The sequence below is a fragment of the Vanacampus margaritifer genome, chromosome 14 (genome assembly GCF_051991255.1).
Source record: "Vanacampus margaritifer isolate UIUO_Vmar chromosome 14, RoL_Vmar_1.0, whole genome shotgun sequence".
In the NCBI taxonomy this organism is placed as follows: Eukaryota; Metazoa; Chordata; class Actinopteri; order Syngnathiformes; family Syngnathidae; genus Vanacampus; species Vanacampus margaritifer.
This window is the reverse complement of record NC_135445.1, coordinates 8,665,297-8,681,143: the sequence shown is the minus strand read 5'-3', so window position 1 is coordinate 8,681,143 and position 15,847 is coordinate 8,665,297. Positions and strand designations below refer to the sequence as shown.

General features: G+C 37.9%; 1 protein-coding gene across 3 annotated transcripts in view; it reads right to left on the bottom strand.

Moving 5' to 3' along the window:
* Positions 1-1,021: 1,021 nt before the first annotated feature.
* Positions 1,022-15,847, bottom strand: part of cntfr (ciliary neurotrophic factor receptor) — a 358,577-nt gene continuing 343,751 nt past the window's right edge. For all 3 annotated transcript variants that reach the window (XM_077586331.1, XM_077586329.1, XM_077586330.1), the window contains exons 8-11: positions 9,800-9,868; positions 8,868-8,988; positions 3,547-3,673; positions 1,022-2,353 (exon numbers count right to left, since the gene is read on the bottom strand). In XM_077586331.1, the coding sequence (XP_077442457.1) occupies position 2,353; positions 3,547-3,673; positions 8,868-8,988; positions 9,800-9,868 (318 nt within the window). In that variant the 3' untranslated portion in view covers positions 1,022-2,352. The remainder of the gene's footprint in view (positions 2,354-3,546; positions 3,674-8,867; positions 8,989-9,799; positions 9,869-15,847) is intronic.

Genomic DNA, 15,847 nt, shown 5'->3' with positions numbered 1-15,847 from the left:
CCTTTTTTGATGGCTTCTCCATGCGCGCGCACGCAAACTCACACACGCACACACAACACAACGCACACACAGTAGATATCTGAGGTTAATGTGGATCACGTCTTGACCACGGACAAAGAGCGTGGCTGATCATTCCAATTGCCATTTAATTAAAAGCCGGGTCCGAGTACCAGGCGACGAGTCCAATCTGTTCTTTCTCAACTTGTAATGAGATGTACGTGGGACAGCTGTGACAACGAACAAGTGCGGGTTGCGTCATGCTCTCTTTGACACATTTTGAAGCTAGCTTGTGTACAATTATGGATTCAAGGAGAGTAGGGAGGAATGAATAAAATAGAGGCACAAAGATGAATGGATGAATAAACACGCACACACACACACAATGGGAACACCAGCTGACAGCTGTTAGATGGTGTATTGATTTGTCCCCAGTCTCCGTATTGGCCTGCCAGAACTTGTCAGAATAACGAAGAGAGAAGAGCGAGGTGCTTTTAAAGCGACAGACATGCACAAGAGGCTTCAAAGGTTAAGAGAGACCAATGATCTTTTTCTATCCATCCTTTTCTTTACCCTTTTTTTTGTCCACAGCGGACTTTGACCGTTCGCATTGGGCAATTTAGCGCCCTCTTGTGGCAGTTTTCCGATCAGTAGCTAGACTTGATGGGCTAGTACTGATAGTGATAATAAATAACAATAACAATAATAAATTATATTTGTAATGTACTTTACATTGATACCAAATATTGATATTGGGTCAAGACCAGGCCTTTTTTTTTATATATATATATATTTTTAAAGATATTGGGACTTACGACCACAGCCTTTTCATGCTATTTTCAAAGCATCTTTATGAAAACAGAAGGACTGAGACAAATTTGCAAACAAAAGCAAACTGATCGATTCAATTGAACTCACCTAAATGTGCCCTCGAACCTCTTCCTCTTGTTGAAGACAAATATGTGATTCATGGTAAATTGTTAAAATGAGGCTTGTGTTAAAAAAAAAGACCCAGTTGTCATCCTTCATTGTGAAATGGTCACATTTAATGGTTGAAACCTGTCATTGTATATACAGCTATAAAAAAGGACCCCAGGTACAGGTAACGACATTCTACTGCTAATACATACATTAATATTTTTTATTATTATCATTAAATAATAAACTTTTGTTCAATGTTAAAGTTACATATCATAGTTTACAAAATAGAATCAGAGAAATAAGCCATTATGAATGTCGTATTTAAAAAATAAAAAAAAAGGGAAAAAAGCCAGAAACAGAAGAACTAAAAACCTATATGTGTTTTTGTAGCTGTTTCTCCATAAAATACATAAAAAAACACACACACAATTAAACACATCAGTACTCATCGGAATAACATAATACCAACAATTGATCTTGGCAACAAAAAAACTGCAAAAAATACATTTTCTATGGATGTGAAGGCGGCAGAAAGCGAAGTGATTTGTGTTATTTTACAGCCATCAATGCCTCCCAAAAACAGCCTTTGTCAAAAGTAAAAAATAAAATTGGGCAGCTTGAGACTTCATTACATATAGATATATTTGTTTTATTTTTATTTTTATTTTTACAATCATAGTCCTTCTTGACAGATGCAAGCTAACTTTCTAAATAAACCAGACTTTTGCAAGTGTTAGTCCTCATATGCCACTAAAATCATCTGTTGAATTATGAACAGACTTCAAGTGGCATCGATCATTTTTGTGACTCCTGCTGCACCGTTCATATCCAAATTGATCAAATCTGTACGTTTTGGGGGACCATTTTACTGCGGGGTGGGGGGGGGGGGGGGGTGGTAGTTGAGTCTTTGGCATGACGTTTTAGCTGTATGGGGCACTGGGAAGGCGACAAACACGTGCACATGCTCGACTTTTACTCGCGCCCGTTTCCGTGTGAATTCCGCTCTATGTTCACACACAAAAAGTGAAATCCGGCGAAAGGTTAACAAAAAAAATTAAAGATTAAAAAAATTTAAAAAAAGAGCAGAGAAGAGAGTCAATACTGTTACCAGCCAAAGGATTTAAATTAAAGCCAGCAGGTGCTGTTAGACGACGAGTGTTTGCAGCGATGCTCCTATTGTTGCTGCTGATGAAGACGATGATGGCCGAGACTGTTCCACCGAAGAACTTGTGTGTCGCCATTCATGGAAAAATGCTGCCTTGGGGTGGGGGGTGTGGGGGGGAGTGGGGGGCGGGGCATTGTCCAAGTCATCTTGGCAAGTAAGTGTATGATAGACAGAAATGATCAATGCACTGCATCCTTGGGACTTTGTGCAAAAGAGAAAACAAAGATCCAGCCTCTTCTTCTTCCTCCTCCTCTTTCCACTTTAAGACGTCTAGACAGAGATGCAAAACAGTTAAACAACGTCATTCTATTTGTATACAACCTGAATAGGAATAGCAGAGTGATGAAATATTCTGTTTTGATTTCAACTGCTACGACATTGATCATCTTGTTTCAGGGAGAAAACTGCATCTAACCCCAATATAGTTGATATAGTAATTTCATAATAATTCATAAAATGGAGTTAAAATGAAAAACATGTACTGTAAAAAAAAAAAAAACGAGTGCCATATTGATTTGTGTTGAGGTAATCTTTTTTGCCACTAGAAGGCATAATTATATTTCAAAGACGTTGGTGACAGCTCAGTGCATTTTTCTTTTCATGTTAAGAGCTAGCTAATCTGTAGCATGAAGAAACTTGCGAAATAGAGCAAAATGGCTGCATATTTTAGTCATTGATGAAGTAATTTCATAATAATTCATAAAATGGAGTTAAAATGAAAAAGATGTACTGTACTGTAAAAAAAAAAAAAACGAGTGCCATATTGATTTGTGTTGAAGTCATCTTTTTGCCACTAGATGGCATAATTGCATTTCAAAGGCGTTGGTGACAGCTCAGTGCATTTTTCTTTTCATGTTAAGAGCTAGCTCATCTTTAGCATGAAGAAACTTGCGAAATAGAGTAAAATGGCTGCATATTTTAGTCATTGATATAGTAATTTCATGATAATTCATAAAATGGAGTTAAAATGAAAAAGAAGTACTGTACTGTAAAAAAAAAAAAACGAGTGCCATATTGATTTGTGTTGAGGTCATCTTTTTGCCACTAGATGGCATAATTGCATTTTTAAAGACGTTGGTGACAGCTCAGTGCATTTTTCTTTTCATGTTAAGAGCTAGCTAATCTTTAGCCTGAAGAAACTTGCGAAATAGAGCAAAAGCTGCAATTTCTTTCTTCTTTCTTTCTACGAGCAAAACATTTCCTGCTTGCATGCTTTTTAGGAAGTCTGTGAGTTGCACACCTTGAAAAAGAACACACACAAAAAAAAAGCAGAAATAAATGAAACGGGACAGATGTAGATAAATGAACTCGCTTCATCAGCTGGGCTTTTAAAACAACCTCACCCGATGCCTCTAAATGTGTTCTCGCCGTGGAAGGTCATGCTGCTGATATGTGACTGAGGGGCTGAGTGCATAATCAATTCAAAGATGAGTTTGTGTGTATATGTGTGTGTGTGTACTCACTAGATGAGGAGCAGCAGCATCCCTAACAGAAGAGGTGAGAAGAAGGTGAGAAGTTTGGCAGCCCTGCCCACTGGAGGTTCAGCCTTATGTGGCGCGTTGGACGAAGGTATGGGGGAGGTCTTGGTCTCTGTGGGGAAACACACACACACCATTTCATTTCATCAATAAATCTACATGTTGTTGCTCCTACAACATCATACAGCTGTTTTTATTCCCACGGGAATTGACATTTAAAACACTGTTTTGACGAGTGGCCGCCGAAAAGAAAAGGAAAAAAAAGCTCATGATAGCGGGAAGATGCAAACAGAAAAGAAAATGCATTGCAGTGCAAAATCAATTCTAATCTGCACCAGCAATCAATAGGAAACTTGTTGAGGCAGTTATGAAGTGAACTGGACAAGAAAAATCATATTCCTTTGGAAGCTGCCCAGAACTGATACACTTGAACTTCTTGTTGAGGTCATAGAATTGCTCTGGCTTTTTCTTTTTGCGGCTATAATTTATACGCTCTTATACGGGTGAAGCAAGCCAAACTGCTCAATGTAAAATGGAGAAATGATTCGTTTAATGAATGTTCACACTAGCCGATAAAACATACATTGGATCGAGGTTATGATGTGGTAAGGCTCTAAACTTATTGGCATCGTGTTATCAAAATTTGGACATTTTTACTCTTGTACTATAAAACGGCGTATTAGGGCCACGTATATATATATTTTTTTTTTTTGGGAGGGGAGAGACAATATTCCGAAAAAAATAACTTGCCACTTTATATAGTGGCAGATTTGCGAGAAAAAAAACGTGAGAAATACACGTAGCGTACAACTCGACTGTTTGTGCCAATACTTTTCGGTCGGGTTTCCAATTAAGGAAATAGTAAATGCTTTAGCATAGATTAACCATATCATGTTAAGCATTCGCTCTTTGAATCGTGTACGGCCACTGGCCAGCGACAAATTATTTAAGCATTTAAGGAAATTTGTTAAAATGTATATTTACTTGTACATGTCGAATCTGCTGCTCTCCGTCATTCACTTGCATTTACCCAAAGTATGCTAGCATCTGATTGGATAGTGTTAGTCAGCTGATAGGGGATCAGGAAGTGTTGTCGCCCTGGTTGCGGTGAATGACCAGTTAAGTTTTAATTTAAGAATGAATCCGTCTCCCTCCTGCCTTTTCATTTTATAAACAATGTCTCATTAACCACCAATGAATCCTCACATGATTAGGCTATAGCTACGCTACGTGTATTTCTTGTAAGTTTCTGAGTTTTTTTTTTTATATAAAGTTTTTTTGAAATAAAGTCAGAGAAAAAAAGTTTAGAAAGTGGCAAATTTGTGAGTTGTTTTCACGGAATATTGCCCTGGCCCTATAATATATTTATACGTGGCCCTATTACGCAGTCATAGTTCCCCACATATAATGACAATAATAATTTTGAAATTTTGGACGGTGCCATTTTGAACTTCAAAATATTTTTGGACAATTGGGTGCAATTCCAGCTCACTCAGTGATTTTTTTTAATATGCATTATATTTGATGTTAATATTAATAAAAAGCGCAAAATTGTACACTTTCCTTACGAGGGTTTCTTAAGACCTTTTTTTTTTTTTTTTTTGCGAATTCCATTTACAATCTTAACTTTAAATGCATTTTAATGAGCTGCGGAAACCTTGTAACATGATAACATTTCTATGCAACATACTGTAATTCACCAGTTGCAAGCGACATAAAATTAATTTTTGGGGCGAGTGGAAAGAGAATATAAGTTCCCTCTCCCTCCAATTAATGAGCGTCGCAGAGCATCGAGGAGTCAGGAGAGAGCGGGAGGAAGCAGCCAGGTGTGAAATGGAGAACGCGAAAAGAGAGAGAGGGAAAGTGCAAAGCATGTTGCTTAGAACGCTGGAATTAACTTCCCCGCAAAGCAGTTTGCTTTTTTGAGTGGTGAGACAAATCAAAAAAAGATGTGAGGATAATGTGATGACGACCAGAGGCCGTTATGAGGTTTATGCGGATGCAACAAAGCCAGAAAAGACCGCTAGAGAGCAGCAGATCTGGCAACCTAAAGGCAGAATGAGGAGGAGGAAATGAGACTTTATAGAGGAAAAGTGATGGATTTATGAAGCGTGCACAAAGGGGACTTGAACTACAAAGACTCTAATCCTTTGTATTTAGGGTGACAATAAGCTTTTGTGGGGGATCTGCAATTATCCTTAGCCTCTTAGTGAGCCGTGTTAAAGCTGAAATAATATTAATCTGTCACACAGTTGGGCAATTAAGGTGACGTCTACACGTGTAGCTGGGTCAACACTTGCCAATCAGTGATAATGGTGTTGCTCCATTCGAACTACTAAAATCATTCAGACTTTGTTTTAAGCATAGGGCCCTGTTTTCGTAGATAGGCGCTCGGCGTAAAAACGGGAGCATTTTTATTTTTGTTTTTAGTTTAGCTCGTTGGTGAATTTGGTGGACTGCAGTTCCGGCAGTTTGAAGGCGTATTCTATTACGTGACCTGGCACACCTTACAATTTGGTGACAAAAAAGGAGGTTATATTTTAGACCAGATGAAACTAGGTCTAAATTGTGGCACATGAGTAATTTTTTTTAATTATTTTTTATTTTATTTTTTGGGGGGGGGGGAGCTCAGTATTGGCAATTTTACCATTTTATATGTGTATGTGCATTTGCGTGTGTGTGTGTGCGTGCGTGTGAGTGTGTATTCATTAGTTCACCTAAAAGACTATATTGGTAGTTTTACTTTCAGTTTTGCTTGACGCTTGTTGGAGAAGTAATGTGTGCACTTTACAAAGCCAAATTGAAAGAGTGTATTAGTTGTACATCTTTGGTCTATAATCTCAGAATAAAATACTATTTTACAGGAAAATAATTCTATTCAAGGATCAAAGAAAGCTATTTATAACAATTTTTTTTCAAACTATACTTTCTATTTGATGATTTCACATCAATTAAAAGAAACAGAAGTAGAAAATGCGATTCATCGCGATTAACTCATTTGCTCCCAAAAACATATAAATACGTTCTATTTTAAATATTTTGAGTGTCCCAAAGACGTTTTTTAAAAATGTTTTTCATAATAGAGCATACAGAAGGCTTTGACGCAGCCTCTGAACTGCAGAGAACGGGCGAAGCAATGGTAGTAATTACAAAAGCGGCCAGCAGGCTGCAGTAGAGTATAAGAGATCTACCAGAACCACGTTGCAAAGAGCTATTTTCCCCAATGTTTCAGAATAATGATGAAACTTAGCTATATTCTAATAATAATTGCTGCAAAACGGAAACAAATGAATGAAGAATCTTTCTTTTGGTCAGTTCCATGCTTTTATAGCAATAGAACACAATATTTGGCCTTGCAAGTCGGCCTTGCAAAATCAGTCAAAATCCAGTAAAACAGCCGGGAGCGAAGGGGGTCGCTTCAGTGAAAATGGCTGGGAGGGAATGAGTTAATTGCGATTAATTACGGAAAATTGTGTGATTAATTAGTTTAAAAATTGTAATCACTTGACATCACTAATCCAAATCTTAGCAACACCGTCGTTGTGGTAAAGTATAATTTTAGATGAGCATCCAGATGTTGCATCAGAGAAACCTGATGTGTGCTTCACAATGCAGTATTGAGATGGAGGACTCTAAATTTGAGACTAAAGGTTTCATGCTGTTGGCAGCCAACAGTTTTTCTGAACAGGTGACAACAATTAATATTTCTTGTTGCATCTCGTTACATTTACACATTGCAGCAGGCATGAAGTATCTGATATGAAATTGGAGCTATCAGACGCTGTCCACTTTCCGTCTCGCTGTCAGGGCGAGACAGTGAGACTTTTCAAAGGCTCCACACCAAACGTCTTTTTGCGTTAATAGCGCGAGGGCAGCTGAGCGATGGTCGTATCGCCGAGGATGAGATTTCATCTGTCTGTCAGTGCGCTATCCTTTTTGATGGGAAATGAGAAGCAGAACACGCTGCCAACGTCATTTAATCTCCACGAGGTATTGGTGACAACCTATTTAAAGCATAAACAGGAGAAAAATAGAACCCCAAAAAAGCGTTACAGAGAATGGATAGATGAAAATCATGAAAATCATAAATAGACATTTCATTATGTGAATGCAGTAAAGTTAAGAATAAAACGTCTTTTTCTCATTGCAATACTTCTATAGCGGACTTTTGTCCTCATTTGAACAAAGGGACCTCACTGATATTTATTTATTTTTTGCTGATAGAGCTTGCACAGATTGAATCGATCGTCTAAAATGTAACAGTTGTGGGGAGGCCTGACAAGGATGCGGAGTAGGTAATAACGAGCAAAACGGGGATCAATACACAGGCGTGTACAAAAAAGAGCGGACGAGAGAGCGCGAGGGTGATACAAGCATCAGCTGGGATGGAGAGATGAGGAGAATCCTGATGACCTCCTCTTCTCACCAGTGTTCACACAATGTACCTAATGTGTGTGCACATGCATGTGTGAGTTCACTGGTTTGCATGATGGAGTGTCGCGAAAGGCCACCTTTTCTCTTTCTGCAATTTAGCATGTGTTGTGATTCTCATTTGAGCTCATATGGAACCTGCAGTAGTGCTCCTAATGGCCTACAGGGGGCACTGTTACATTGTGAAACCCAGTGAGCAAGGCCTCCAAGCTTTAGAGGCAGCCAAATGAAGTTAGGGTTAGTGGTAGTAGTAGTAATAAAAATAAAAAACATTTTTTTATATATATATGTATATATATATATATATATATATATATACACTTTTTTTCTAACAAGAATTTCTGCAAAGCATTTCATTTCAACTCCAGCAACCATAAGGTTCAAATTGGCTTGAGAAGCAAAATAAAAAAGTTATTGGAAGCCCAGTACTGCTTTCAAGAGGGATGATAAAATCCGACCGTGAATAGGAAATTTTGTAATAGATTGAATGGGAACATGGATTTTAGAGCGAATGATGTCCTTGCTAATTTATGACGGCCAGACTGTGCGGTTAATGTGAAAAAAGAAAATTAGATCAATAAAGCGGGCGCTTGTAAACGCAACACGGGCTGTTTACCACAATTTTGACCCTGGACTTCCTCTGTATGTCCATTTATAAATCAACAAGGCTTGAACTTCTTTGATGCAGTGGTGCAAAATGTGGATAATGCACTAGCATGCGTCAATGGTATCGATCGGCCCATGGTTTTAAGTCTTCTTCAACACCGATGATGTTTTATGGTTTCATGAGCAAGTGAAGCCACAATCTGCCAACACTTGCGTATCATCACATGACGTCATCATGTGACGAGCAACCGGATGAGACTGAACCTTACGCGTGAGATACTCCACATCAGTCGTTGAGGTGGTCTGCACTGGTTCTTCAATCCAAGGCGTAGCATGCACGGCAACGCTCCAGTCACTCCATGTTCCAATCTCTGTGTCTTTCGCAGCAACCTGGTGAACACACACGTAAATGTAAAAAAAAAAAAAAAAAAGTATGTGCTATTTGGGACATGGTAAAGGCAATGTGAAGGTAAAAAACAAAACAAAAAAACAACTTGCCCCTGTTCCTGTTTAATTTGCAATATCTTGAGCAGAGATCTTGCAATGAAGAGACTACACAGGTACACTGGTCATAATTCTGACACTGAAAATTGGCATCTGGTGCTGGTTGCTGACGGGCGTATGTTCACAGAACAAATATAATACAAAAAAAAGCACCTTAGAAGATAGCTGTTAGCGAAATGCATGGTTGCGCCAACTCGCATTAGCGCTAATTGGCTATTATTAGCGCTACTTTATGCCTCATTAATTAATGAGAAAAAGAGATGTGTGATCCCATTTTTTTTTTAATCTATGAATGTTTGAACATTGAGAGTGTTTAAACAAGAGATAAATGTGACAAAATGTCTTAGAGATGAGCATGTGTGCGGTGAAAGAGGGGAGGGAGATGTTTTTAAAGTAATATTAACAACTCCGGGCGTCTGTCTTCCGTAAACCTCCTACAGAACTGCGAGATCCCGCGAGACGGGACATTACGAGAATTGCGCATCAGAAGCGTAACGCTCTTCAATAAAAACACCCGCAAGTCGAAATAGTACTTTATCAAAATAGTACAATATCGCTTTTATTTTTGTGTAAAACTGTAATGGAAATGCAGATATAGCTAGCTAGTATATCATAGCTAGCTAGCTAGCTAGCTAGATAGATAGATAGAAAGATAGATAGATAGATAGATATCCATATGATGTGGGCGTGAAAGTACCTGGATGATGTATTCCTTCCCAGCATAGGCATCGGTGATGGTGTGAGACGTGCTTTCAGATAGTTCCACCTATAACAAATGTAAAACAAAAAAACAAAGATTAGACTGGAGGATGTAAAAGCAAAAACACATAATTTTACCCCTTAGATACTTTTAATTTTCCATGTAGCCTACACAAAGTATGCCACACGTATCCATCAACTTATCAAGATGTAATTGTTATTAAGAACCTGTCTGACATTGATAAGTGGATGATTAATCCCAAATAATTGTTTCAGCTTTTCACTAACCCCCCCACCCCCCGTACATGTATAAAACAAACATGTACATATGTAAAAACAACCATCCAGAGAGAATGAAAAAAAAAACTGGCAAAACAACATACACAATAGCAAAGCAACACCAGCAAAGTCTAAAAAATAAATAGTACAAAGTACTGAAAGAATTACTGAAGCTGGACAAAATTTGAACGTATGCCAATAAGCGCTAGTCATCTATGCTAGGTGCTGATTCAAACTGATAAGGTCCCCCGTGTACAGTATAATACACCACTAAAGTAGGGGATTTGTGGTTCCCGTGGCAACCGTTGAGACGATCAGACTTATTACAAGCCACACGCTACTAATAAGTTTAACCTGATCTTTCTAAGCACACATTTTCCATATTGTTGCTTTTAACTTACTATTAGTAGGAAGTCGGATGTAGTTTTGAAACGGAGAAGAAATATTGCAACATCATGAACTCTGAAATGTATTTGGCAAACGGGAATTTATGAGCACCCGAGTCCACTGGAAGTCACTCTGACAGCTCTTTCCTTCTACCTATAGTGCCAGCCATAAATTATGGGCTCAGCGTTGCAATTCTACCTTTAATGTTTTATGGTGGTTATATTAGCTCAGCCGCGCGGGATACAATTTTTATTGAGTGGTTATTTATTTACAACATGCCTTTCATCATTATTGTGCACATGAATCAAGCCGGTTGATTTTTTGTTGTTGCTGTGTTTTTATATTTGACTATTGGAATGATTGAACTCTGATGCCCCCAAGCGGTAAACAGTTTGGCGCGAATGCAGCACATCCACAGCATAACTCACAATTAAAGCGGAAAGCTTTGGCGTGGATGACACATTTGATGACTCAAGAACACAACGCCAGCGCTGGACGGCGTTTCGCACACACTTAACGCGCAGGGGGTAGCGGATCGAACCGAACACGTGCGTCACTTGGAAGCGCACGGCGCTTTGATTTGATGCTCTGTTGTGTGTATGTTTGTTTGCCTTTGGCTTGCGTCTTGACACGTTCAAGGAAAAACAGCACTCGGAAAGGTGCTGACTTTTCCTCTCCTGAAGCCAAATTAAATGATTTACTGACATGCCTTTTACAGTTTTCCAATGAGACGAGAAACATACGCACAGACGGCTGCAAAAGTGGATTAGAAAAAAAAGAGCCATGCAATTGTCACATCGTTGATTGGACCACATAAGCAAGACTTTCATCACCTGGTGAAAGCAAGTCAACCCACCATACATACTTGCACCTCAAATTCAACATTAACCACCTTAAAACTTAAAGAAAGCAAAACAAAAGCATTACTTCTGTAACTCTGAACTGGTATCCCAAAGAGAACAATGTGGACATTTAGGAGTAAGGACGGGCGAGTATCGATACCAGGTATCTAGTACTCACGACGGCGACCGATACAAATATCGGTTGAAAGAAGTTGTACAGCCACATATTTTGATTGGGACTTTTTCTGGCTACTGCATTATTTGTTTAATTGTATTAATTAATTAATTTATTTATTCATTTATTTCCATACATTTTATTTATTTATTTATTTATTTATATACATTTTATTTGTTGATTGATTTATTTAAATTCATTTTATTGGCTGTTCCATACAAAATATGTACTGTAAATAATGAACAAACAGAAAAAAAATATATCAGAATACTCAATTTTAAGGAGAAATGCTATATTAGGACATATAGGTCTTACTTTAAAGTCATCTGTCATTGATTTAATAGAAATACTTACGTATATAAAGCACTAGTACTAAAGAGTTGAGGAAAAAAAAGGGATATTGAACATCATCACTAATTAAGAGCATATCAGTACATATCGTAAGTATGGTATCTTCCTGAAAAAAAAAAATCTATTAATTTGATCATTAATGTGATAATGTGACCAATAACCCACACAATTCAATTGAATCGGTTAATTCTGAACACAGCTACATAAATGATAAAATACAAGAGGGTGTGCACACATTTGCAACCAGTTGTTCATTTTTACTTCACAAAATTTTTTTACAACAAAAAATGGCATCTGCTCTAGACAGACAGACACATTTAAAGTACATTAAAACACAAGAACGCTCCAGTGTTAAAATTTGTTTAAAAAAAGAAAAAGAGGAGACACTGAAAATAATAAACAACTTTTGATAGCATTATGGCCATCACATTTCACTGTTGTTTCATTCCGATGAGCTCATGTGACAAATCTTTAAACAACCGCAGCCGCTCAGAACACTTCTTCTGGAAGTTTTTCCTTCCAAATAAACCCTCTTATCTCATGATGATGTTGACCCCTCTTTTTTTCCAGCGTGGCCTTGATCTTCAACAGCGTCTTTTTCCCGCCCACGTTTTGTTTGGAAGAACAAGGCCAGACTTTATCTCGCAAACCGAGCGCTATATTTACAAGCTTAATTTATTTAGTGGAATGCACTAACAACATCATTTGAGCATGCTCGCATCTGTGTGCGTCTGACCATATTCCATCATATGCCCTGCGCACAATAAGCACAGACCAGTGTTTAGCTATCGGAGCTGTTTACATGTCGGCCAAGCAGCGTGACCACGTCGCCTCTTAGAATTTTCTACCACACAGTGTATGTGGATATTTACAGAGAAAGGTCTCTAAAATAAACATGTGGACGTTCAGTCACAAAAAAAAAAAAAAAAGCTCGTCTTTGAATATGCAAGCAAATCTCAGGTTGTGCTAACGTTGAACGTAGCTTTGGTTTGCTTGAGAACCAGTAGGCTGAATCATGCCAGCATATAACAGCCAGCATTTGGTTGTATCATCTTCCGCCTCACTCGGGAACGAGTGGTCGCTGAGGCCAGTTGCTTGCCTCTATTTGCGGAAAGCCAAGCCCAGAGTGTGAAAATGAACCGAGCGCCAAAGACACACAAACAACCCCTCACCCTGCTAACAATTTCATAGAGCAATCAAGTACATGCCGCATTTCAGAAGCTAATGTTGCTATCTAATGAAAATCTGTGAACCCCAAAAACTAGCTAATTTAATCATACTCGTCGCCTTCCACCGATCCTCCACACGTAAAACGAGCGCTTGCCAAGATTCAATTCCATTATCAGGTAACATTTAATGATCAAATAATGAAAATCCACATTAATTAGTGTCGTGGTAAAGCGCCACACATTGACAAATTAGCTTAGCATAACAATAACAGTGTTATCTGATACTAGCATTGATTAGACTGTTAGCTGTGCTGCTAACACTGTAATTATATTTTTACTTTTATATTATGATAGTGCTTTAGGGGGTTAGTGTTAGTAGATATTTCTAAAAGGTTTAAATTCATTGCCTTACATTTATCACGAGTACCACAATTTTAGAACAATCTCAGTCTTGTTGTATGGAGTTACACGTCGCCAATGAATTCAGTTTTTATAAGAGACAAAGCAAGTCTTTTATTCGAGGTATTTACATTGCACGTGTGTACCAAATATTCTAGCCAACAAATATGTATGCAGATGACACGAGCCAAGTACTTTTAAGTGTTTCCAGACCAATGAATGTGAGGGCACAAAGATCAACACTTAACATTGCTGAGAGGGAGGCAGAGAGGCATGGTGGAGTCCGATGCTATCCTTGCAAAATAAATAAATACATAAACATATCTGATCCTGACCCTGTAAGATCAAGCGCGTGCTGAAACTAAAATCTATTTGCTTTCTGTTGCGTGTTTTTGTGTATCTCTTGGGATGATCTATTGGACAAAACAAGCAATTAGACTGTTAAAGTAATCAAATCTGGATTTTCACCATTCATAAAGAGCATACCCAAAGGGAATTGGACATATGTGGCCAAACGTATTTCCTGCCAACAAAAAAAAAATTAAATAAATATTTGCCCATATAACATCACGTTGACTCGCTTCACTACTCCCAAGATACAGTATGATAATTATGATGATAAAACATCTCCCCAGATAAATTGGCCACCGAATGGTTTGTTTTGACAGCAATCTTCTTTAAATATCGTCACTCTGGAGACATCGCTTTATTCCATGCATAAACACCATATGTTTGTTTATTGTAAACAGTATACGTGAGTAGGAATATGGCACAGAGAAGTAGGAAAAGGAGCCAAATGTCCACACGATGGCACACCCGGATTGTTCAATCTTTTTCAACAGGAAGTGCAATCATCAGACCTGTCCCCAGAACTCAATGCATTTACACGGGGGCTCCAATTTAAACTTTATTTTGCTCCAAATTTTTATACTACTGTAAACGAAAATCAAAAAATCAAAAAATGTAAAAATTTTAAATTTTAAATTTTAAATTTTAAATTTTAAATTTTAAATTTTAAATTTAACAAATTAAAAAACTAAATTTTTTTAAAAAAAAATAAAAAAATAACAAATTTAAAAATAAAAAAATAAATGAATAAATAATCACACCATTGTTTCTTTATATTTTTAACATCTACTTCAGACTGCTCGTGGGGATGTGTGACAATCAAGACTTAATGGCCCTTGTATTGCTTCTATTAGATTGAACAAAGATTGAGAGCAAAGTGTTGGTAACAATGGTGGTGGTACATGAAAATTTAAGTTAAGCATATATTACCATGGAAATTATGCAATACTTTAAGGGCCTAACAACTGGCCAGTGAAAGGTAGCCAATAGAGGGCGCTACGGCATCACCGCAACTATTCACAAGACATACATGAAAATTATGAGATAGGAGCATTTGGGGGTGCATGATTGCTGCACACAGAGCTGAATGGGCTCTATGCACTACACTCGTCAAACAGTCGATAATAGATTGCATGGAATTGCTTTTCACAGGTAGAAGTTTTTTTTAAATTATATATCATTATCTTGGTAAACAGAGCAGATGACATTTGGGAAAGTGCTATCTATTCCTGTGCTCAAGCGAGCAAGCAAAGTCAATTCAATTTGACTAACGATGTCTAGTTTTGTTGCAGTGCAAGAGATATGTGATTTATGCAACTTATTTTTCAACTTTTTCACTAACAGCAAGTAATGTTCTAGTTTACACGCCTTTAAATGTGCACGTCAACCGTAGAGGTTAAGGTAAAAGGATTGTTTTCTTTCATTGGTCAGTTTTTCATTTTATGGCCTTTAAGCTATTTTTAAGACTGTAAATATGACGTTACTTACTATTAGTGATAGATCGTGCTAGAGACTATAAAGGCTCAAATTTTTTGTCCAGCGCAAGTCTGGCACAAAGCGCAAGCTTAACTTTGTCCATGGGTGGAGTTTTCTTTCCTTTGGTATTTTGGGTATGCCCTTTTGTGCGCCATTGTGGGAGGGAATTCAGCCGACTCCCAGCCAATTGAAGCGGCTCCTCCTCTCAATAAACCAATTAAATTTAGTGCAGAGAGAGGTGAAGCTGGCTGCACATGTGACATGGGCAATTGGAGACCACCTTGCACCCCAGATTGTGAATATAAACTGAGGAATCACTGTATCGTGCATATTTGTTTTTCACATCCTTCTTTTCTTAGCACCTCTAGTTATGCTTGACTCCTGTTCAAACATTTGTAGAGATTTCCTGAAAATGTTATATCAAGTTATAAAACCTCAGCAAGCCTTGACTTCAGAGTTCCTACAGTAATGGTATGAGAAAACTTTTGTTGACACAAAACACAAGATATGAAATTGTACTTCGTTTGGAATATCTAAAATGCTCAGATACGCAATGCTAATCCCTGACATGTTTAACTGGTAGAACACATATTCTGTAGACCTCTACATAGCATGCCATC